At 22.1% G+C, this 24,694-nt stretch overlaps 11 protein-coding genes across 11 annotated transcripts; 2 read left to right on the top strand and 9 right to left on the bottom strand.

The window, feature by feature from the left end:
* Positions 1-227: 227 nt before the first annotated feature.
* Positions 228-1,862, bottom strand: SRAE_1000234900 (BTB/POZ fold domain and BTB/Kelch-associated domain-containing protein; the record flags this gene model as incomplete). The annotated part of the gene is made up of 1 exon (XM_024649414.1): positions 228-1,862. The coding sequence occupies one exon, from the start codon at positions 1,860-1,862 to the stop codon at positions 228-230; it is 1,635 nt and encodes a 544-aa protein (XP_024503294.1).
* Positions 1,863-2,092: 230 nt separating this feature from the next.
* Positions 2,093-2,905, bottom strand: SRAE_1000234800 (Hypothetical protein; the record flags this gene model as incomplete). Its single annotated transcript, XM_024649413.1, has 1 exon — positions 2,093-2,905. One exon carries the CDS (start codon positions 2,903-2,905, stop codon positions 2,093-2,095), a length of 813 nt encoding a protein of 270 aa, XP_024503293.1.
* Positions 2,906-3,398: 493 nt separating this feature from the next.
* SRAE_1000234700 (Hypothetical protein) lies at positions 3,399-4,016 on the bottom strand (the record flags this gene model as incomplete). The annotated part of the gene is made up of 1 exon (XM_024649412.1): positions 3,399-4,016. One exon carries the CDS (start codon positions 4,014-4,016, stop codon positions 3,399-3,401), a length of 618 nt encoding a protein of 205 aa, XP_024503292.1.
* A 274-nt stretch (positions 4,017-4,290) lies between these two features.
* On the bottom strand, positions 4,291-4,572 carry SRAE_1000234600 (Ubiquitin-like domain and Ubiquitin family-containing protein; the record flags this gene model as incomplete). The annotated part of the gene is made up of 1 exon (XM_024649411.1): positions 4,291-4,572. One exon carries the CDS (start codon positions 4,570-4,572, stop codon positions 4,291-4,293), a length of 282 nt encoding a protein of 93 aa, XP_024503291.1.
* Positions 4,573-6,251: 1,679 nt separating this feature from the next.
* Positions 6,252-7,571, bottom strand: SRAE_1000234500 (Fumble; the record flags this gene model as incomplete). The annotated part of the gene is made up of 3 exons (XM_024649410.1): positions 6,252-7,097; positions 7,155-7,439; positions 7,503-7,571. The coding sequence occupies 3 exons, from the start codon at positions 7,569-7,571 to the stop codon at positions 6,252-6,254; spliced, it is 1,200 nt and encodes a 399-aa protein (XP_024503290.1).
* A 3,364-nt stretch (positions 7,572-10,935) lies between these two features.
* SRAE_1000234400 (Methyltransferase domain-containing protein) lies at positions 10,936-12,189 on the bottom strand (the record flags this gene model as incomplete). The annotated part of the gene is made up of 2 exons (XM_024649409.1): positions 10,936-11,097; positions 11,137-12,189. The coding sequence occupies 2 exons, from the start codon at positions 12,187-12,189 to the stop codon at positions 10,936-10,938; spliced, it is 1,215 nt and encodes a 404-aa protein (XP_024503289.1).
* A 1,219-nt stretch (positions 12,190-13,408) lies between these two features.
* SRAE_1000234300 (Hypothetical protein) lies at positions 13,409-14,158 on the top strand (the record flags this gene model as incomplete). Its single annotated transcript, XM_024649408.1, has 1 exon — positions 13,409-14,158. The coding sequence occupies one exon, from the start codon at positions 13,409-13,411 to the stop codon at positions 14,156-14,158; it is 750 nt and encodes a 249-aa protein (XP_024503288.1).
* A 705-nt stretch (positions 14,159-14,863) lies between these two features.
* Positions 14,864-15,094, bottom strand: SRAE_1000234200 (Zinc finger protein 706; the record flags this gene model as incomplete). The annotated part of the gene is made up of 1 exon (XM_024649406.1): positions 14,864-15,094. One exon carries the CDS (start codon positions 15,092-15,094, stop codon positions 14,864-14,866), a length of 231 nt encoding a protein of 76 aa, XP_024503287.1.
* Positions 15,095-15,323: 229 nt separating this feature from the next.
* Positions 15,324-15,922, bottom strand: SRAE_1000234100 (39S ribosomal protein L12, mitochondrial; the record flags this gene model as incomplete). The annotated part of the gene is made up of 2 exons (XM_024649405.1): positions 15,324-15,586; positions 15,631-15,922. The coding sequence occupies 2 exons, from the start codon at positions 15,920-15,922 to the stop codon at positions 15,324-15,326; spliced, it is 555 nt and encodes a 184-aa protein (XP_024503286.1).
* A 248-nt stretch (positions 15,923-16,170) lies between these two features.
* Positions 16,171-18,825, top strand: SRAE_1000234000 (Hypothetical protein; the record flags this gene model as incomplete). The annotated part of the gene is made up of 4 exons (XM_024649404.1): positions 16,171-16,260; positions 16,306-18,426; positions 18,469-18,573; positions 18,772-18,825. The coding sequence occupies 4 exons, from the start codon at positions 16,171-16,173 to the stop codon at positions 18,823-18,825; spliced, it is 2,370 nt and encodes a 789-aa protein (XP_024503285.1).
* A 662-nt stretch (positions 18,826-19,487) lies between these two features.
* On the bottom strand, positions 19,488-22,905 carry SRAE_1000233900 (Transcription factor, fork head domain and Winged helix-turn-helix DNA-binding domain-containing protein; the record flags this gene model as incomplete). Its single annotated transcript, XM_024649403.1, has 4 exons — positions 19,488-20,107; positions 20,144-20,452; positions 21,300-21,438; positions 22,537-22,905. The coding sequence occupies 4 exons, from the start codon at positions 22,903-22,905 to the stop codon at positions 19,488-19,490; spliced, it is 1,437 nt and encodes a 478-aa protein (XP_024503284.1).
* Positions 22,906-24,694: the final 1,789 nt, after the last annotated feature.

Genomic DNA, 24,694 nt, shown 5'->3' with positions numbered 1-24,694 from the left:
CTAACAATAAATTATCTAAAGCATATTAATATAATCATAAAAGTTTCAAGTTTATGTCGTCATAAAAGTTATACCAATTTATCATTTAAAATATAAAATTTTTTTTTTTTTTTTTTAAATTTTTATATAATATTTTTCAAAAGACAGAACATTTTTGCAATAAATAATTGATATGGAAATAATTTATATTTTCAAAAAATTAATGTTTTTTTTTACACCAGAAGTGTTTATTTTGGTGTATGAACATTAGTAAGATATTCTTCCAAATTAGATGGAGCAAAATTGGGTTGATTAATTTTATAATTTGAATTTCCTACTAAATTTAGTTGTTGATTGATGTCATAATAAGAACTAAGTTGATTGATATCACAAATTGAATCAACAGTATATTTACGGTTTACTCTATCTATGTAAGAATAATAATATGGATTTATTTCAATTTCATCATTCTTAATATTATTATTTTCTGTAACATTTTTCATAATAACATTAGAACATTTATCACCATCATAAAAATAATTTTTAAATTTATTAATTTCATAAACTGAATCACTTGAAAATAAACGATTATTAAAATTTTGAATATGTTGATAAGGATTCATTGAAATTAAATTGTCAACTTCTACAATTTTTGTATCATTCAAATTTTTCATTTTGTTACTTTTAATTTTTTTTAAAAATTTTGGTTCACTTAAATATAAATTAAATTGTTTTGGTGATTTAATTTTTACAATATTTTTTTTTATTCCATAATTATCAATATTAAATACTTTGGTGTTATTATTTTTAATTTCAAAACTTTTAATCATATTTTGAATTGTTGTTTCTAAGAAGTTGTATGCTGTCAATGAGATAGGTATATCAATATTTCTTGGTGACAATCTATTGAAATTTTTTTGAAAGTTATAACCATATATTTGATTATTAAATTCTTTATTTTTGTCTTCTATTTCCTTATAAAAAGATTCAAATACATATGAAAGGTATTTTCTATTAAGTTTTTCTACTTCTAATTTCATTTTTTTGATTGTCTCTTTATTACAAAATTCAAAACGTATACAATTAAATATTGAATCAGCAAAACCATACATCTCTTTTTTACACATATAAATAATACCCATTCTAAAAATGGTCATTTCCGTCATTACTTTTAATACATTAGAAGACATTACCATAACCAAAGCTTGTGGTGTTAATTTTAAATAATGTTGACATTTAACAAAATCATTAAAATAATGATTTACCATTTCTAAAAGATGTGTTCTTGTTTTGGTAGAAATTAAAATTTTGTATTCAGATGCAAAATTTAACAAAATTGGGAGGAGTGATTTATTTGATTTAAGTGAAGTAAGCATACTTGTTTCCAAAATTGTACATATTGAAAACATTTCAAAACGATGGGCAATTGAGAGTAACTCTGTAAAATCACTAAAATAAAAATTTAATTCACCAGTCATAATAAAATTAAGAATCATCTTCATTTGTTTTTCTCCAAATTCTTTTGCTTTTATAAAATAAATAAAACTTTTTTTTTGGGATATAATTCTTTCAATGAGACATGAGGCATATGAAAATAAAAGTGATGGGATTTTTACATTTTCAGAATTTTTTAATTGAATACTAACATATGAGGGGCAATTGGCAGTTTTTATATAATTCTCAATATCTTTAGCAAGTTTTTTTTGTTTTTCAAATTTGATTTCATAGTATTTTGTATTTTTGTCGTAAGAGATAGCTATGTTACTGTCTTCCATTTCTATTGATGTAACATCCTTCATATTAACTTTATCTTTTTCGTTTTCATTTTCATAATCAGTACTATGATTTGTTAAAGGTCCAGAAACAAACCGTTTAAACACCATTTAAAAAAGGTTTAAAGTAAAAAACAGTCAAAATATAACAAAAAATTTATTCTATATAAAAGAACATATTTTAAAAAAATTTAAATATTTTAAATAATATATTATCATTAATTTTTAATAATAATAAAACATGTTCAAATTTTATCAATTTGTAAATTTTTATAATTATAAAAAAAAATTTTTTTTTATTAAATTTTAAGTACATATAATCTTTATTGATTTAAAAAAATTTAGTTAAATGGTGGCAATTTGATTTTTTTTCTACCACAAGTTTCAGGACATATCTTTTTTATAATATCTTGATATAAATAATCATAGCATAAAAATTTATATTTATCACAAATTAAAATTCCATTTTTTAAAATAATATCATTATAAAAGATGTTGCTATCAAAAGATAAACAAGTACCACATGTTTTTGAACATTTTTCATAAAGAATTTTTTTGTATCCCATTTTATTACATAAATTGTAATACATTGAACATTTATTTGTTCCATTTATAATTAAAGTATCAATACATTGATAAGTCAAATAATATTCTACTTGTTTTTTTGGTAGGCACATTGGAAATTTATTTTTATCAACACAAATATAACCATCAGGACATTGTGTATTATAACAACTACTTATAATTTCATTTTTCTTAAAATATTTTAAAAATTTTTTAGAGAATTCTATATTAATTGGTTCATTGTCATTTGAAAAAAGAGATTTACATACTGTATCTTTGCATTCATATCCATTTGGACATTCTTCTTGGTTAGAACAATTATGTAAAATATTATAATAACATAAATTATCAGTATAACAAAAAGTAGAAGGTGGACATGTATCTAAGATACAAGGTCCTGAAGAGTAATATTTATCTAATTGAAAAATATAATTAGGATAACAATTATCATCTGTATGACAAATATATGTAAAAGTTTCATTATTACTTTCTATACATTGTCCTCCAACACATGGACCATAGGCAAAATCAATTAAGTCTCCAAAAACTAAATTAGCTATAATTAATAATAAAATATAAATTAGTATCATCTAGATAACTTTAATCTTTATATATTGTTAATAAAAATTTTTTTTTTATAAATTATTTATATATACCTTAAATGAATATTTCTTTAATCAAGTACCATTATAAGTAGTTTTTCAGTTTTCAAAGTACTTTCTTAAAGATGAAATATAATATTAATTGTCAACAATTTTATTTACCTATTAAAAGTTCTTTTTAATTAGACTAATATAAATTTAAATATTCATAAATATTAATTAATAAAGTTGTATTGTCTTTAAAAACATTTAAACTGAAAATCAATATAAACAAATTAATAAGTAATTATTTATTCTTTCTTAAAAATATTATTATAAATTCATACATATATAGTTTATATTTTATATTTATAAAACAAAAGTATATCATATAATTAAAAAAATTTTTTTTTACATAATATTCTTATTGTAATATTACAAGTAAATTTTTTTGTTAACTTAATTAAGACTTTGTTACAATATACTATCTCTTTATCATATTTTAAATTTTTTGACTTTGATAAAAATCTTTAGTAAATGATGAAATACAATCATCATCATCAATTACAAATTTTACATTATAATAAAAATAATTTGATAATTTTAAATCAATTTGATCAGTCACCTCAATTACCTCAACTTTTTTATTTTTAAGAAGTTTTTGTAAAAAAATTGGTAACCGTTCCACTGATAATGATAACTCAGAACATGCAAAATTTTCAAAACCATCTGAAAGTCCTCTTTTTTTGTTTAATTTTTGTGTTGCCTCATTATCATAACATATCGTTTCTGTTGAGTCATATAAATATTCTATACCTTTCTTTGGATTAACATTTTTTGAATCTTTTTTATTAGAATTAACTTTTAGCAATGGTTTTGATGATACAGAAGGCCCAGTATACTTTATACATTCCAATTCATCTGGTGAAATGTAACAAGAGATACATGAGTCAGGATTTGAACGAACTGTTGAGGTAGTGGAGTACTCTGAATTATAAGTATTTTGAAATCCTAAACTTGAATATGAACCATCATTTAAAGATATTAAAGAGGATTCACTTGGTGCAAATGATGAACATGAATCATATTCATCAGAAGATTTATCTGAATGATCATTCATATTTAACAAAAAAATGATAATATATTTTATAAAATTATATATTAAAAAAAATTTATAAAAATTTAAATATTCATAAAAAAAAATATATATTTTTTTCGAGAAGAAATTTATTTGTAAAAAAATAATAATAATAAAATAACAACGTATTAAACATGAGAACTTATTATTAAAAAATGAATATAAACAAAAGAATTCTTTATTATTGACACCTCACGACATTTTATTTTTCTATTAAAAAAATGTATCAAACTATCCCATAAAAATTTTTGTTATTTTATATTTCTTTACTACTTTCTCCAATTTCAGAAAAATATTGTGATTTAAAAATTCTTCCCGGATTAACATATAAATGAACATTTGACTCCTTCTCAACACCATATGCCCCAATAGGCATATTATCCATCATAAATTTTCCTTGATATAAAAATCTAATGTCAAAATTTGGCCTATAATTCATTTTTTGGAGAAATTTTCTTTTTGCACTTGATACGGATTCTGTTGGCTCCACATCTAAGGTGATACTTTTACCATCAAGATTTCTAACAAAAATTTGCATCACCTAAATATATAAACTATCATTTTAATAAAAATTTAGAAAGATTTATTAAAATTAAACGTTGGATTATAAAATATAAATAGAAAATTAATAGTTAAAAAAACAGAATACTAAAAAGGTTATTATTTTTACCTAATACATAAAACAATAAATTTTTATTTTAAAATATTTAAAATAAATACCACATAACTATATATATATATATAATAAAATACATAAAATATAATAATAATATAATTTTTTTTTGTATTTAAAAATGTATGTAATAAAAATATTGATCAATGTTTAATATAAATAGAAATTTTTAACAAATATTAAAAATAGTTCATTATAAGTACTTTTAAAATATGATATAAAAGAAAATATATATATATATTATACAATTAAAAATGTTATAATTCTAGTAATAATAGATTAAAATAATTAATATTTATTCAAAAAAAAGTTATAAAATTATCAAATAAACAATATTTCATATTGTAGACTTGTAAATAATTATTGTTATAACAATGTGATAAAAAATATTTTAAAATTTATATTAAATTAGTTAAAAGGTATAAAAAAAAATTAAATAATATATAAAAGTTTTAAAAATCAAAAAAAATGTTTATCAATAACCAATAAAAATTTTACTTTTATCATAAAAAATTAAATAATCAATATTTGAACTATTATTTTATACATTGTGTTAAAAATTAAAATAAACTTTGGATTTTAGTCTTTTTTTGTAATTATAATTATTACTATCATTAAGGTAAAAGTTATAAGATAATTTATTAAAACTTAATTTTTAAAATAAATATAACTATAAAATATAATTTTGTATATTAACAAAATAATATATACAACCTACTACTTATTTTTCTATGAAATTTCACTAAATATTACAAATCAATTTTGAAATGGCTTTTTATAAAAATTGTATAAATTATGAAATTTTAAAGGTTAAAAAATATATATATATATAAAACTGAAGACAAGACATTAATAGTAATACTATTTATTTGTAACAACAGTTATACAAAATTACTTATATGTCGAATGGTAAAGAGTAAATTGTTTTTTTGTCACTCAAAACAACACGTGATGTTTTAGCTTATATATAACTACCAAAATAAATCAATTTAACATTATTGTGATGATAAAATTGTTGGATAAATAAAATATAAAAAAATGTAAACATATAAATGATTACCTGACTTTCTGTATTATCTAAGAAAATGATAACAAAGAATAAAGAATTAGAATTTTTTTTTTTGTGACACTTTAAATGTTTAAAGCTATAGAGTTATTTGCATATCCCCTTTTGATAATTTAAATAAATAATTTTCATTATTGTTAGAGTATAAAATCAAAAAAAAAAATATATATATATATATTATTTTATGTTATAAAATAATAGAGAAATATTTAAATGTCTTACCAATATAAAAAGTTTTACTTTTACTATGTCTTTTAACTATTATTTAAAAATATTTATTTTCTTTATTCCAAAGGTGATATATATTATAATATTTAAACAAGATACACAAATTTTCGTGTTATTTTTCAAACATACAATATATTATATATATATATTTTTTTATAAATTATATAAAATCTAGTCTTTTAAAATATATGTATATATATACTTTTTTTTAATAATAAAAACAATGATATTATAAATATTAAAGTAATCATCATGCTAATTCAGATATATCTTCATTGGAGCTCCCCTTTTCAGGAATTACCAAAACACCTACTTTTGATTCTGTTGTGTCAACTAATTTATCAAGACATCCAACAGCACCAAAATAACCTTCATGTTTAAGAAACAATGCTTTTATTGTTCCACCAGACCAAAAGTCCATAGCTGATGCTAATCGTCTTGCGGCAATCTCATTTACTCTTAAAAAGTTTCCAACAAATACAATTCTTGTAATGTCATATCTAATAGCCACATTAAGGCCAATTGAACCAATATTATTTGTTGTTGTTACTAAAGCTGCATGAGCTAAATCTTCTTTTTTTGCTTTTATTCTTTGCTCTTTATTTACTATTTTTCCAAAACTTGCTGCAACTGTATCTCCTGGTAATCCAACTGCATCATAACCTTTTCCATATATATCACTTACTAATTTATCTACATTTTTATGATCACCTTTCGATGCTAAGTCAATAGCCTCTTCAAAAGTATCACAATCACATAATAAATTACATATACCTTGAAAAAAACCACCACCAATTGATGTACCACTTACTCTTTCAAAATCATTTGGACCACGAACAACTAAAACACTAACACCAGATCCAATATTAACAACAACATATGGATATTGTAAACCACTTTCTTCATTATTAATACAAACATCATCCATTGAAGAACACCGACCTGATGACCAACGCCAAATTACTTTTTTACACAAACTATCATTTAATGGTTGATCATAATAATAACATTCATCTCTATAATTTGCTGCAACAAACTCTATTCCCTTTATCAGTGATTCTAATTCATCAGCTTTATTAAATTTCATATTTAACTCCTATAAAATATTTTTTTAAAAAAAAAAGTATGTATTTAAAAATTTAATATTACTAACTTCTTCCGTTATCTTTGCATATTTAATAGCACCACCACCAGTTGCACATACAATTGATGCTAAATCAGAGAAACCTTTTGATTTTACAATTTTAATAAAATTTTCCATTCTATCAGTAGGAAATCTAATAAAGTGAATTGTTCCAACTTTACCATAAATTACAATATTTTTAAGTTCTAAATGCTCATCTCTAACACCTGTATCACCATAAGCTTTATTTGACACAAGATATTTATGTATTAAGTTTGTTTTTTCTCTATCAATATCAGATATATCTGAGTGATTCTAAATCAATATCAAATAAAAAATAAATAACAATCATCTTAACTTTATATATAAAAGACTTACAAATACATCTGGTTCAAAATAAACCAACTTCACCAGTGTCCCACCAATATCCATACCAAACCAAAGCATTTTTATAAAATATTTCTAATTTCTACAACAAAGAAAATAACTAAAAAAAAAAAATAAAAATTTTTTGTATCATTAAAAACGTAAAGTTTGAAAAATGACATGATAAAAATAATAAATTAAATATTACATTTTTAATTTAATCATACAGTCAGGGGAAAATTAAAAGAAAACTAAAAAAAAAATTTATAAAAAAAAATTATTATTAAAAAAATTTTTTTGATAACAATAATCTGTGGTATTATATGTTAAATTAAAAAGAAATTATCATTATCAAAAATGAAATGATTAGATAATCTTAAGTGTTTTTGTATGTAATTATCATAATATAACAGTATAATTTTAGATTTTTTTATATTAATTTTTATCTGAGTACAAAAAAAAAATATCTTATATTAAGAGACAATCTAAAAATTGTAAAAAAAATAATTTTATAGTACATTTTTAGGATATTAAAAATTATTAAATGGGAGCAAAAATTATGTAAAATATTTTATGTCTAGTAAATTTTAAATATAATTAGTAATTTATTGTATCTTTGATAAGTGTAGTTTAACTATCATAAATCAATATTAAAAATTTTTGAGATATTTCTATATTAGAAATATTTTTTTTTAACACACATTGCAAAAATTAGGTGAATCAAATTCAAGAGTTTTAAAACAAATGACATAAGTATTCTTATGTTTTATTTTATATTATGTAAAATAATAAGATCTACATTTGAATCACTGTTGCAATTGATCAATAAGTCTTATTTTAATCAACGGGATTAAAAAGATAAGAAATTATTAATCCTCAAGTTATAATCATGATCAACATGACCGGTATCATTTATTTAGGCAAATTTTTTGTATTAAAAATTGAAGTTTTTAAAAAAATAAAAAAATTTTTATGGCAAAAAAGGTGTTTTCTATTGAATTAATTTATATTGAGTAAAAAAAATTTGACTTTTTAGGTAAAATGAACAAAAGTTTACAAAAAAGTTCATTTTTTGGAGTTTCGCTTATTCGAAGATTTTTAAAAAAAATTATCATATTCAATTTTTGAAAATTAATTATTATAATTTTTTTATTTAATTAGTAGTGTAATACATTTGGATGGCAAAAAAAGTAAAAAAATAAAATAAAATATAGATAAATGAATTAAAATAATGTGTTTAAAAATAGATACTTGTTATTTAATTAATTGTTGATGAAAGTTTTAAATTCATAATGAACCATGAAACTCCTTCTTTATAGATAAAAAAATTTAAATATTAAAAATAAATTTAAAAAATATAAAAAAAATAATTATTTTTAATCGAATAATATTCAATAATTATAATATGACAATGTGAAATATATAAAATCTCATATATTTAAAAGTAAGTTGTGATGTCATAAAAGCTTTAAAAATGAAATTATGAAGCATTTTTGTTATCTAACAAAGCAACAAAAAAAAGTATAAAATATTGGTAATGTAGTAAAAATAATAAGAATATAAGGATTTTTGTTATTGATTAATAACTAATTGCCTGGTGAGTTAAAAAAAAATCAAATAAACATAAAATCAACTTTTGATGATCCACTATATAAACATTAAAAAAATTTGAATGATATACTTTTAAAAGGTAGCGTTTTAATTATATTATCAAAAAAATATATATATAAAAATATCTTTGATTAGAAATATAGTATTCCCCAACAAAACAGAATACCGCAAAAAAATGTATAAAATTATTTTTTTTGATTGAAAACGTTTGTGAAAAGAAAGTAAAATGAATGAAAAGAAAGGTCAAGGTTTCTTATTTTAGTTACATTTGATTTTAAGAGATTGAGTAAAAATGATAATACTTTATTGTAGAATCAAACTTTTGTATTTATCTTTTTAGATTGATAATACTAACTATTATCATAAATAAAGACTTTTTTTATTTTGTATCATAAACATGTACCTTTTTTAACAAAGAAAATACTATTTGTATAGCAATTAATAAAAAATCATTAGTTTAAAAAAAAAATAAAATCATATGAAAATAGTTAATTGTAAGTGATAAAATCAAATTTTTAATTTTCTTCTAAACTTTTTTTTTCTAAGTATAGTAAAAAAAAATATTTTCATGTAATAAAATTCACTCAAATAAATGACGATAATAAATTTAAAAAAAAATTAAAATAATGTAGTAAATGTAAGCTCATGAAATTTGTTTATATATATATATATATAAATATATTAAAAAGTTAGTTTTATGATAAATTTAGACATAGTAATAATTTGATAATTTTAAATTTATGTAAAATTTTAAAACATCATTTTTATAAATAATAACAAAACTACTACTATCATATCATATATAATATATAAAAACTTATAGACCCTTTGGATATATACAAAAAAAAAACTCGATTTATCTATGAAAATAATTGAAGAAAAAAGTATATGTAATTGTTTTTTTTTATTAAAAAAAAAAGACTATTCCAATTACAGAATGAATATTGCTATAATAGTAAAGCAAGATTTACATTTCTATATAATTCCTCATTATACAATTCAAAATAATAGATGACATTTTATTTTTAAATATGATAAAATAATTTATTCATATAAACCCTATGATAAATTAATATTTCAAAAAACAATTTAAATATTTTAGAACATATAAAATATTATTAAAACTACTAAGAAATATCTCTTAATGAAAATCATATTATGAATAAACAAAAATTTCTAAGAATTAATTAATAAAACTTTGACCTTTTTAAAAAAAAAATGGCAAATATTATATTAAAGTTAAAATTTCTATTTATCTTATCATAAAATTATGTTTTAATATAATGTTTTAATTTATTATTTATATAAAAAAAAGAGTAAATATAGACACTTATTAAATTTTTTAAACTCTATCCACATTTTATTTAAAATAAATTTTAAAATGGTAGTAATTTAAAGAAAATTAATTAGTAAATTTTAAATTTACTTTATTGTAATTCCCACTTTTTAATATATTTCTTTTATGTAAAAAAAAATCATAATTTATATTTAAGAATTAATTATTTTTACTAGCATTTTTGGTTATTTTAATTGCAGTTATAAAAATTCTTTTACATATCATTATTGATATAAAGAAATTAATCGCTTTACTTATATCATAATAGGACAAAAGTACTGATTATTAAAAAAAGTTATATGATTTTTATTGATATTCATCAATAGTTACCACAATAAACGAATTATTTTTTTATACTTTCTAAAAACCCTCAAATAAAAAAATTAGTAAATTTTAAAAAATTTAACTCAATGATTTTTATATTAAAATATTTTTGATAAAAAAAATAATAACAAAGATTTTTTTTTGTAAAAGTATTTCTTATCAAAAAAAAAAAGACTACTCTTTCATTGCAACAATAGCCATATTCCTAGGTGACAAGATGCTGTCACTTATGGGTATTAAAGAAACATTTATATTTTTCGTTTTTGATTTTATATAATCTATACGACTACTTAGAATATGTGTCTCTAAAACTGCTTGCATATAATATTGTAACATCTAAAAACAAAAAAAATTTATTTTATTAATAAAACATACAGTGAAAGGTTCAATAAAACATTTTGATTTCTCAGCTAATTTATTAATTTCTTCTAATTTATCATAAAAAATATCTTTCTTGTGAGTATTCATATTATAATTAATATTAAATATATTATTAATATCATAAAAATTTTTTATTTCATTAAATTTTATTTTTCTAGCAACATTTCTAGGAATATTTTCTCTTTTAACATCAATAAAATCATATAAACATTCTAATTTTGCTCTATCTAAAAAATTTCTAATGTGTTTCTCATGATCCTCATTTGATAATAACATAAATTTTGAAATTCTTTCTTGACATGCTAATCTTAATGATGTTACACTCCATTTAACATGTTTTGTCAAATTTTCATTATAATTTTTTATTTTATGATAACAGCAACCAACTGTAACTAATAATGGATTAGTTTTACGATCTAATGATAAAAATAAATCTATTATTGTTCTTTGTAAATCACCACATCCATGTAAACTAATAATAGCAGTAGTATGATTAGAAAGAGAAAAAATGTCTCTTATTAGATTTTGATCACAAGAAGAATTTAATTTCATTTTAATAATATCAATATCAATACATTTTTCTTTTGCTTTTTGACATAAAATTTCATCACACTCAACACCAACACATTTTATATTTGGACAAAAAAGTAAAATTGATCTTAATAAATAACCAACTCCACATCCTACATCTACAATTCTTGTAATATTATATTCTTTACAATATTTTGAAATTAGATCTGCCATATTAAGAATTTCAGATAATTTTTTACTTTTAATATTTTTTCCATAAGTTGTTGAATGTAAAATTTCATTTTCTTTTGAAATATTAATAGAAGAATAGTCTTTTAGAATTGACAAATTTTTTGCCTTTTCAATAAATTTCTTTAAATCACTTGGGGCATTATTTAATTCTTTAACACTATCAAAAGGTAAGCTTTCAAAATAATTTAACCAATTTGATGGAATCCATTCAAATTGTCTATCTGCCAAGAACCTTGTATTTAAACCTTTATATAGCCATTCAAATTCTTCCAAAAATTCATCCATCTAAATAATCTATAAAAAAATGAGGTTTAAAAATTTTTCATATGTTTGTCTTTCCACGAAATTTGTTTCTTTCCTTGGAATTAAATGTTTCTTTTATATTTAGAAATCATATTTAAGTATTTTAGATTCACAATATATTCTTTCAAAAAAAAAAGGCATTTTTAATGTTTTAATATTTCATTTTTTTTCCTTCAAAATTTGTCTTTCTGTATTTGTTTTAAATATTCCATGAAATGTTTTTTTTTTGAAAGTGGTTGCAAATTGCAGAAAAATAATCAGAAGAAAATTATAAATAAATACTAGAATTTTTAAAATGAATTCATTTAAAATGTTTATTTTAATGAATTCTGTAAAAAAAAAATAAAATAAAACATATTAAATTTGTTTATTATAATTATAATTGTCCATTTTGTTTTTCATTGACCAATTGTTTGAAATAAACTTGTATTTTCTGTTATTGAAAAACTTTGCTCTATACATTTTACAATCTTCCAAGAAACTTTAAAGAAACTTTTATTTAGTAGATAAAATGTAAACATATTTTTAAGAACTTAATGTCTCATAGCATAAACTTTAAAAGTTACTGTTCAGTTTACGTTATAAGCATCTTATCATTGAAGGAATAAACGAGAAAAGAATTTATGAATATTAAATAATTAACTGATACTTCTTAAGTGTGTTTTATTAATCAAGAAATATAATCATTAAAAAAATTTATAATAGCCTTTAAAATGACAAATAATGACTTTAAAAAAAAAATTTTTTTATTGCAAAAAAAAAAAATAAAAACATATTAATTAACATAAAATTTATTTGTTTTTTTTTGTTCTTTTAATTTTTTAGTAATAAACTTTTTATTTGCTATTGTTATTTTTTTCTATTTTAAACTAGATATTGGACATTGGTTTTTGATAAATATTTAATAAATCATTAATCTTTTGCTCTATGGGAATTTAGACAGACAAAATATTGAGAATTCTAACTATGACTAATTACGCTTTTAAAAATATAATGTGGTAATTCAATTGTTGGTGCACTCGGTTTGCATGAAAGATGATAAATTCTACGTGGACTAGTCGTATCCTTAACTATACTTGTTTACAAATAAAAAAAAAAGAACAAGACTAATTTTTATTAATGGAAAAACAATGAATATAAAAAAGTATTTAAGTGGAATAAAAATTAAATAATCACACATTTCTAAGTAATTAATTATATTATGATTTTAACTTTATTCTTAATTGAAATCTATCTTTTTATTGTTGTGACAAGTGAATCAGTTAATTTGGTCTATCATAATACTAACAATGTAGGTAGAAAACCATACAAAAAAGTTGATTTATTATCATCTCCAATTTACCACACTTCAATTACTAAAACTAATAAGAATTATAATTACATTACAAATCAACAACAACAACAAAAATATGCAAATGTCAAAACAAAACAAAGTTTTAGATACTATTCTATTGCAACTCAACCTATATCAAAAACATCTACATTAAAAACATTACCAAACGTAAACTATAAACCCATAAAAATTGTACCTACTCAATATTTAAAAAATACAAATGTTGGTCCAACAATAGCTTACAAATATCATGTAAATAAAAATAATTTAAGACCTTATCAATACTATTATTATCCAAGAGTTCAATATAATACAAAATATAACTATCCATTAACAAAAACACAATACTATTATCCTTCAACCCAAACACAATATAATTATCCTTCAACTCAAACACAATATAATTATCCTCCTTCTCAGTCACAATATAATTATCCTTCAACTCAGACACAATATAACTATCCTTCAACTCAGACACAAAATAATTATCCTCCAAGTCGACCATCATTGTTACCATCATTGGATTATGAATATACCTATCCACATAAAGGACATGGTTTCTTTGGAAATGAATTAGCACAATTTTGGATTGTCTGCCATGATTGCCCTAGAGGATAATAAATTACCTCAAAAACTGTAATAATAATATATTTGTAAATTATTTATGATATTTAATAAAAAAAACTTTTTTAAATAAACATTCATTAATATAATTACAATCTATTCATGAATACAAAATTCATCACTTAATTTTAAATAAAAATTAAGTGCAAAAATTATATATGATCTTTTTATAAACTTTTTTATAGATAAAACAATGTGTTAATAACAAAAAGTAGAATTTATCCTTGTTGAAGTTACTTAAAAATGTACTTTTATTTAAAATTTAAAAAAAAATATTTGAGACAATTTGTTACTTTTTATTTTGAGTAATATAAAATTTATAATACTTTTTTCTTTTTTTACTATACAGGTGATAATAGGAAGTTTCTTGTTTTAATTTTAATATACACGACACCTATAATCGATCATAAATTTGTTTGAAATAATTTTTTTTAACTTGATGATAGGGAGAAAATTATAAATTTTAAGGTGTCCTTTTGAATAATATAATTATTGCTAAAAAAAAATCTTTTATTTTTTAGATACAAGTTAACAATGATTTTATCTTCGTTTCAAGGTGGTTTAAAAAAAACATACGACAAAATTTATATATATATAAAATTTTACTATTAAAAAATATAAAAAATTTAATATATAATAATAACATTGAGAACGGGCAAGCCCTATGCCCGTTTAATATAATTAATTAATTTAAGTAAATCACAAAGCAACATCAACAAGTTCTGGAGGAAGGTCAGCTTTTGGGTGTCGGGAGACAAAATGTTCTTTGTATGTTTTTGGATCAGGCATCATAGCCATACAAACCGTACATTTGTGCTTTAAAGCTTTTAATGCTGCAGTTTTTTGATCAGAACCAGCTTGTTTTTTTAAAGCTTCTTGTTTTTTCAAGTTTTTTTGTTGTGATTGAGCTTTTTGATGCCCACGAGCCATCTTTATTATATTTAATTATCTAAAAATTTTAAAACATTCAAAATAAACACATATATTTAAATATAAAAAGAGTATTAAACCCATTATATAAAAATTGTATTATCATAAAGTCTTCCTATCAATTCCAACAATAATCATATAGATAAAAATAAAAATAAACAATTGTTCTTAAAAAAAGAGACCGTTGGTATATTAGAAAAATTAATAAAACAACAGACTGGTACTCTGCTTAAACAATTTCAACAGTACCACCAACTTTTTCAATTGTAGCTTTCAATTCTTCAGCTTCTGTCTTACCTAAATCACCTTTTATTTCAACAGGAGCTGTCTCGACAAATTTCTTTGCTTGTACTAAATTTAATCCAGGTATTATGTTTCTCATTTCTTTAATAAGAGCAATCTTCTTTGATTCGTCGAATTTTGTCAATTTAACAGAAAAAGACATTTTTTGAGGTGGACTATCGGCACTTTCTTCTGAAGAACTTTCTTCAGCTATAAAATATTAAATTTATTTGTGGCAAAAATTAATTAAATACCTTTTTGGGAGGAGGCAGCCATCATCATACCAGCAGGAGGAAAAGACGATACTTCAGGGAGATTTAATTTCTTTCTAAGTCCATAATTTAAATCAGAGGCTTCCAAAATTGACAAATTAGCTATCTCTTCAACTAATTTCTTTATCTTTGGTGAAAGTACTCTCTCTTCAGTAGGTGGTGAAGCTGGTTCTCCCTCTTTAAGTGGTGTTGCTGAGTATAATCTATGATTTAAAGAAAAAATTTTCTGATTTTTTAAACCAACATTAGATAAACAAGAGAACACGCGTCTCATATTGATTTTACAATGCCTAAAATATATTGTTTTTTAAATTTATAAAAGAAAAACAGCCTAATTTGTAAATGAAGAAATAACTAATATCAAGACAGTACATCTCATTTTACCAACACTATTATCGTTGTAGGATTTATAAATTAAAATATTTTTAAATTATCGTTGTAAGAAAAGTTGGGGAAAATCATACTCTACATTTACCTTTTTTTTTAATTTTATCATTTTTAGTCTTTCTATTAAATTTTTAAATGGAGGAAGGGTGTATCAATTGTGGTTCCATAGATTTTGTTCTTGAATCTGGTTTTTACTATTGTAGTGAATGTGGAACAAAAACAGATGTTTGTTGAATAATTATAAATTTATATTTTTATAATTTTTTTAAGACGGTTCATTACCAAGATATTATCACCAAAAGTTCACTGTACACTTCAGCAGCAAAAGGACCAAGAGATTATGAAGTAACATTTGGTGTTAAAGTAAATGAAGGTAAAAAAGAAAAGCGAAAAAAAAATCCTTTTTCACGTTCTCATCCTAAATTAACAAATTTTAATGAAGCTTTAAGCCTTGTTGGATCTCGTTTAAGTACTGCTACAAAAGTTCTTATGGCTATTTGCGAATTTCTTAAGCATGAATGTAAAATTAAGGAAGAAGTAACAGACCTTTGCATGGCTATTTTTCAAAAATATTTATCCTTAAATAAAGTTGCTTTCTGTAAAGAGGAATTAAATAATGAAAATGAAGAATTATTTTCTGTTTCTATTCATTTAAAGCCTCCTGAACTAAGGTGTTTAATAAAAAAGAAAAAACAAGAAGCTGAAGAATTGGCTAAAAAGGAAATAAATGATAGACTATTGAATTTAGGATTATTTGATCCCTGTGATGAACCAAATAAAAATGAAAATATTAATACAAATGTTGAAGTAGTGTTAAAACCAGAAGAATATTATTCGATAAAGCAAACTTTAGTTTCCAAAAAGGCATTAGATCGGGGTGGTGGAATAAATTTAGAACTTAGTACTATATTTTCAATTGTTCATATCTCTTTGATATACTCTGGAATTCATTTTATTCAGATGGTGGATTTAATGCGTTGGTTCAGGGAAGGAAGATATGCTTTTTCTCGTGATCAGTTAAATGATTGTCAAATAGTTAAATTTAACAAAAATGTATGTGCATATAGAACACAAATTGATACGTTTAATGATAGTTCTCACAAATTATTTTCTTCACCTATAAGTAAATCTTATTATAGTCATATGTATTTATGGCAATTTTTGTCATTACCAAGACTAATAGTACCATTAGATGCCTTTGATGAATTGGTTTGTAGATATATTTATGAATTAAATTTACCCAAAGCCTTTATTAGTCGGATACAAATGTATAGAGAAATATTCAATCCACTAAAACGTCAAAACTGTGACTTATGGGAAAAATATTTTCCTATTGTTGATGATTCTGACGAAGTTGTAATGGATTCCTCAGTTATAGAGGATAATTTTGCCATTAGAAACCATAATAGAGAAGTAATTCCAAAGTCACATGAAACTTACAATTTATATGAAAAAAAAATTGACGTTAGTTTTACAGATTTTCCTATTGAAACTAAAGCAATGGCTTTGATTTTATTTGCATTGAAACGTGAGTTTTCTTTTATTAAAAGATTTGAATTTGATAGAAAAGGAAAAGGAGATAGTTTTTGTTTTTCTACCTGGTTAAAACAATTAAATATGCGATGTCAATTAGCTGATGGTAAATCAGTTAATTATGTAATTTCTGAAAGAAGTTTACAAACTTTTGATTATGAATTTAAATATATTTTTCGTGAAGATGGCAATTTTCTCAATTTGGATCTATGTGATGATCGTGAATCACATTTCGATCATCAAATTCCATCAAAAAATAGAATACTTTTGAATCAAAATTCTCTCTCAGATTGTTTACAAGGCATGATTGATGTACCAAGGAACAGTGAAAATGAAGATGTTCTTTTTACTCCTGTAAAATTTTATGGTGAGGAATGTATTTATGACAATGAATTACAAGATGATGAAACTCTGTTATTAATTAAAAAAGATTTTTCAAATTTTGAATTAAATGATTTTGACGAAGTCAAAGAAAGAGGTTATTATTTATTTCCTGCCGCCAATGGTGTAACTTGTATTAAACAAGAAAAGAATATTAATGTTCGCACAAACAAATGTAGAATTTATTTTAGTCTAAAAAAACTCTTACCCGTTTATGATGCTGTGAAAGATGAATTATCTCCATTATTTAATCAACTGTTATTTTTGCTGTCAAAAATTATTGGTGAATGGCCTCATGTACTGTATTTTACTTTTTTAGCTGTTGAAAATGCTATTGTTTTCCGAGATGAATATGAGGAATTTAAAAAAGACTTAGAAGCGGGAAAAAGAATTAGTATGGGAGTAAATGAAATGTACCGATATCGTTATTTTCTTTCATTGGATAAATCTGAAGGAAGTTTTTTTGATTTTAATATGGTATATTGTTTTTATGTTGTATTTTAAAAAGTTTTTTTTTAGGAGAAATATAATATTCTTAAAGAATATCCTTTCGAATACAGTTCGTATGTAAATCCTAATTCAGATGAAGCAACCATTTATATTGAAGACAAGATGCATTTTTATGTAAGTTTTGTTGTATTAATTGAAAAATTTAGAAAAAACATTTGACAAGTAATGTAAATTTATGGGTTTTTTTTTTATAATTAATGACCATTATACTTTCATGAATATTAATTTTTACCAATATCAATTAAAAAGTGCAGACGTTTTTTTTAATTGAACAAAAACCTTGAAAAAAAATAATTAACATTTTTTTTTCAGACTGAGGCTAATTTGAAACTGGCGTTACATTTAACCAATTTGATTTATTTTTAATAATTAATATTTGTACATTTAATTTCACCGAGATTTTATTTTATAAAAAATTGAATATATATAATTTTGACAGTGATAGTAAATTATTGAATTAAAAATAAACAATTTAACACAGATTAAATTATACATTTTATGAAACTTTAGGCTATCTTAAATAGAGTACAGATAACACACGTCTTGACAAGTGATTGATTAATCAAAGTATGGGAATATAATCAGTTAACTGATGTTATATATAAAAACAAAAAAAAAACTAAAAAAAATAAAAACATTTAAAAAAAACTAGTGGATTGCAGAGAAGTACATGTCCTTTTTATTTCTCTCAACACCGGTATTAAAATGTAATAGAAAATATTGTGAAGCAGAATTATAAAAATAATATAAAAATAAAAAATAAGGACGATAGACTCTACTATTCTAATAAAACCGAGATAAAATTCTTCTCAGATAATAAAAAAAAATAAAAGTTTCCCTATGGGTAACTTAAAATTAACAAAAATAGTTTTACTTAAAAAAGGAGGTTTTTTTTTGTATAATGTGCAAGTAACGAATCAAATTAGAGATCAACTACAGCTTTTCAGCCTTGATTAAGAAAATTTTCATATAATGGATCCTAAACTTATTGCTAGATAAAAAGTAATATTTTTTTTTTTTGTTGATCATCATGATGTTACTTGAGAAAATGTGCTGTCTTTAGAGTTATTTCGAATTTGTTGACTTAATTGATCCAAAAATGATAAGTTCGAAAGGGCATTTGAAGGTGTTGGTGGACTAGCTTGAGATGAATTTGAAGATGAATTAGTATTTGAATTGGGAGCATTAGAATTTCCTAGTTGTAACAAACTTAATAAAGACTGTGTTAAAGCTGTATTTGTATTATTTTGATTGTTATTTGTAGAATTCATCAAACTTGGTAAATTCAATAATGAATTTTGAACAGACGAGGTTTGCTGATTACTTTGATTATTTCCAAAACTATTTAATAGTAAACTCGTCAATGTGTCTGTTAACAAATTACTCGAAGTTGGCTGTGTTAATGAATTTATTAATCCCTGTTGTGTAAGATAACTAGCAAGTGTATTTTGATTGTTATTCTTTTGTTCATTATTTTGACTAATTAATTCTAGTAATGGATTTGTATTAGTATTATTTGATAGAGATGCAGCTAAGGCAAGTGCGGATATATTATTCATTGTTGCTAAAGAACCTGAATTAACACTTGGTGTAATTGGAGCAGATACCGATTGTTGATGGAGTTTTGCTGCGTCCAGCAAATTTAATCCTAAACTCGATTGATTAATAAGAGATTGAAGATTACTAAAAGGTAATGTCTTTTGTAACATATTTGTATTTTCCTTATGCATGAAATCAATTTTTTGGTTTATAAAACTGGCAGGTGATGCTGGAAGGGAGGCAGCTTCTCCCATATACATTTTTGGATCTAATAATGGTGTACCTGAACTGGCTGTTGCTATACCACTATTATGAAGATCATTTCTAATTCTATTCATACGTCCATTTCTAGGTGTACCATTACTTCTATTAGGAACCCCGTTAACATTATTTCTGGCTCTTCGACGAGATGAATTTTTGTCTCCTACATCTCTGACAACCGTCCAAAAATGACCTGTAAAAATAATCAAAAATTAATATCATTTATTGAAAATTGTAATAATAATAAAAAAAAATTTTTTTTTTTGATATATGTGTATTTACAATTGACAAAATATTATGTTTCAGGTGGCCTACTTAATTGTACTATAAAAACTTGTTTTAAAGTTTAAAATATTTCATAATACTATAAATATTGTTATTTAAAAGGACGATAACATTAACAATCTTAAAAGAGTTACATTTTTGTTGTATCACAATATATAATACAATATTTAAAAAAAAAAAAGATTTTTTTTTTGTCATCTTACTCTTCTTATTATTAGAAATAAAAAGAATACATAAATAAATTTATTTTTATGAGACAAGAGAAGGAAATTATTTCATTTAATTTAATTTATTTGCTACATATTATAGTATATTTATTACTTTTTAATTTTGTATAGATATTTTAATATTGATACATGTTTAAGATATATTATATTATATTATATGTTTAAGTGTGTGCCTGTTGTTTCATCGTCCTTTCTACAACTATTTTATATATAATAAAATTAGAATAAAAGAAAAATAAATAAAAATATTTTTGCACTAATACAGTAATTAAAATAGGTTGTTGTTAAACAATTATATATTACATATATATACACTTTAACAATTATTACAAATAAAATTTCTTTAACAAAAATTTTTAAAATTATTATATTTTACAATAAACAGAGACAGTAAAAGAAAAATTTTTCTCCTTTTTGTAATGGATTAAAGATTAAAGCATACTTATACTTTTTTTTTTCTATTATTAGTAGTTATGTTAAAAAAAAATAATCTGGGGATTTAAAGTTTTATTTTATATATTTACTTACCTACAACACCGCTACTGGAAGTTTGTTTTAATGGCAGTTTAACAAAACAATCATGAAGACTAAGATTATGTCGTATTGAATTCTGCCATCCCCATTGGTCAGCTCTCTTACGGTAATATGGATGAAGTTGTCGGATAACCTGAAACAAATTATAAATTTAAATAGCATTATATAAAAAAATATATAACATTTATTTTATTTTAAATTTTTTTTTTTGTTACATTTAAATTGAATAAAAATTTTTATGTAAATATTCTATCATTTTAAAATATAACCCCTTAAAATTAATTAAAAAAAAATGTCATGGTTGTCATTATTCTTTTTTTTTTTTTTTTAAATAACTAGATTATATTTTTAATATAGTCTTTTAATATTTTTCTTATTCTTAATCTTTGTCCTTTTTCCTCATCTCTTAACCTTATTATTTTATGGGCAGCTATATTTTGATGATTGATGTTTATGAAAATAAATGTACATATGGCAAAACACGACAAAAGCATAAATGAAAAAAAAAAAGCATTTTTATGACAATACGTTTCTCTTTTTTCCACTAAACTTTTTAAAAAGTTTGACAATACAATTTCTTTGTATGTTAATATAAATATGCGCATATTCTATCAACAGTACAAGGAAACCTCTAAATTTTGTTATTGAAAAAGAAGTAATTTTTATGCTTAACAAAATAAGATATATGCCAAGAAAAGATAAAAACTAGTTGTATTTTTGTTTCATATTTATTTTTACTATTTATAAGTATTTTTCTTCAAAAAAGAGATATATAAAAGAGACTAAAGGAAAGATGTAAAAATGTTGCAGCTGTTATTAAAAATATTGTGAAAATAAAGAAAGAAAAAATTTAAGATAACTAACTGACCATTAAATTGAGTGATAAAAGATTGCCAAAATACTAGTGTATATATGTATGTAATTTCTAGTCTTATATTATTATCAAAAGTCTATTCAATCAAAAAATTTATCATCTAAAGTAAAAATGTTTCATCTAAATTTATAACATTATTTTTTTACATAAAGATGATTTTAAAAAAGAATATTTAAACTAATTTTTTTACTTTTTTTTTTTAAAAATTCAATACATTAAATAATGTGATCTTTGATATAAGAATCTTTAATAATAAAGTTTGTAATATTTTTTAATAATTTACAAATGACCAAAATGAATTTAATTCATTCCTTTCACATATTACATTTTAATATTAATATTAAAAAAAAAACTTACATGGTAAATTTCACTTAATTTCAGCCTCTTTTCTGGATGTGTTTCAATGGCTTCAATAATTAAATCTTTATAACTTAGTGATGGTCTTTCTTCTTTTTCATTTTCTTCAAACTCATTTTTTGCAGCCGTTGTAATAGCTGATGTTAGGAGTGCTAGATTTGGAGATGAGCTAGATGCAGTTGAGGAATGAGATAATGTAGATGCTGAACTAGAGGTACTTAATGATTCAGATGCATCCAATGCAGTGGCCATTTCTGTTTCTGGTGATATTGGTTCATCACACTTAATAGAATCCAAAATAGATGATTGAGGCACAGTAGGAATTGGTGAGGCTGGTGATGATGTCGATTGAGTTTCAACATCCATCATCTTCTACTACTAACTAATAATATTATTGAAATAAAATTATATCTAAAAATATTTGATCAAAAATATAACAAGCAATATGAAAAATGATTTTGAAAAAGAGAGTGCGGAAGTATAGAACTTAAAATTAATACCACGGAAAATAAACATTGAAAAATAAACAAAAAGAAACATAGGGACTAGTTTATTATCGGGAAATAGTTCGAGTGGGACCTAAAAAATCTACTTTTCTTTTTGAATCATTATGCAATACTTACTAACCAGTCTCGAGCATTTTTTCTATTTTCTTTTATGTGACGGCATTTGTGGTCCTCACTATAATTTCAATAAAAAGAAACATTCTCGCAACAGAGTTTTATAGTGTGTATTATGAGAGATGAGTTTAAGATGAAGAATAACAAAGCAGACACCGGACAGAAACGAGATAGGGGAGATGTCGAAAAAAAAAAATATATATATATATTTTTGGTGAAAAATGCGCTAAAGCCTAAAGACTCATAACTACTTGGTGATTGCATAAGTCTTTTCTAGTTCTTGAGTATTCACTAAAAATATGTCCTTTATCAAAAATAAACATATATATTGAAATACACTTTTGCGCTTCTCGTCCAGTTTTCACCAAAACAAATAATAAGAAAAGAGGAACATGAAGAGGAAACAGGCTGTAAAAAAGGAGAATAATTCCTATATCTGCATACTAGTTAATATGCGTCACAATATCTATAAAATGTTTCATCATGTTTCCTATAACAGTTATTTTAGTTAAAAAGAAATGAAATGTGACACGGTATGTCTTTAAAAAAGAAATATAAATATTTAATATTTTCCCCTTTTAGGTTAACAAACATTTGTAATATATATAACTTTGATTATGATATATTAAAATAAATTACATAGTAAAAAAAAAAAAATAAACCCAAAAATAACGCCAATGTTACAATAATATATTTATGTTTGATCAGTATAGTATTTTTTTTTTTATTATCAAAACAGGCATGTGTATTAATATTTTCATTTATATAAAATATAATTTTGTAGAGTACAGTGTTTTAAGTAAATATCGTCAATCACTGCACTTCCATCCTTGTTATGAAAATAACCTTAATTTAAACTATCGAAGAGCCTACTTTGAAAATAAATATCAAGTATTGAAAGATAACAAACCCAGATCGCAATAAAAATATTGCTATTTGATTTTAGTTGAATATATAAACACGCGTAAAAATGTTATAATCATCTTCTTTTTAACTCCCAATTCAAAAACATTTTACAACTTAATTTTTAAAACAAAAATCTGATATAAAAATAAATAAGTTATAATGATAGTATTTTTATATTTGTAACCTTTTAACAAATATTTCAAAACATAAGAGTATTAAAATGAGTGCCACGGGCTATTTTACTCTTTGTATGTGAATATCAAGAGAAGAGTGAAATATTTGATAGATTTATATTATATATTTGTAATATTATCATTATAAAAAGATATTTAAATATAATATAGTATGTATAAATATATAAATATATATATATAATATATATAAAAAGGGAAGTCATGATAGTAATACAATCATATTTTTATTTAAATTTAAGTAAATTGAATATGGAAAGACATAAAACAATAACGGTGTGTGTAAGTTTTTGACAAATGTTAAGGAATTTTAAATATACTCATGCGTAGAATTTTATCTGTTGTGGGGTGGAGTTTCAGGAAACAAAAAGAAACTCTTTTTTGCGCAATTGTTTGCTTTTTACAAAATATACAAACGCAAATACACATAATATCTTCTGG

The sequence above is a fragment of the Strongyloides ratti genome, assembly GCF_001040885.1.
Source record: "Strongyloides ratti genome assembly S_ratti_ED321, chromosome : 1".
In the NCBI taxonomy this organism is placed as follows: domain Eukaryota; kingdom Metazoa; phylum Nematoda; class Chromadorea; order Rhabditida; family Strongyloididae; genus Strongyloides; species Strongyloides ratti.
This window is presented reverse-complemented; position numbering and strand designations above follow the sequence as displayed.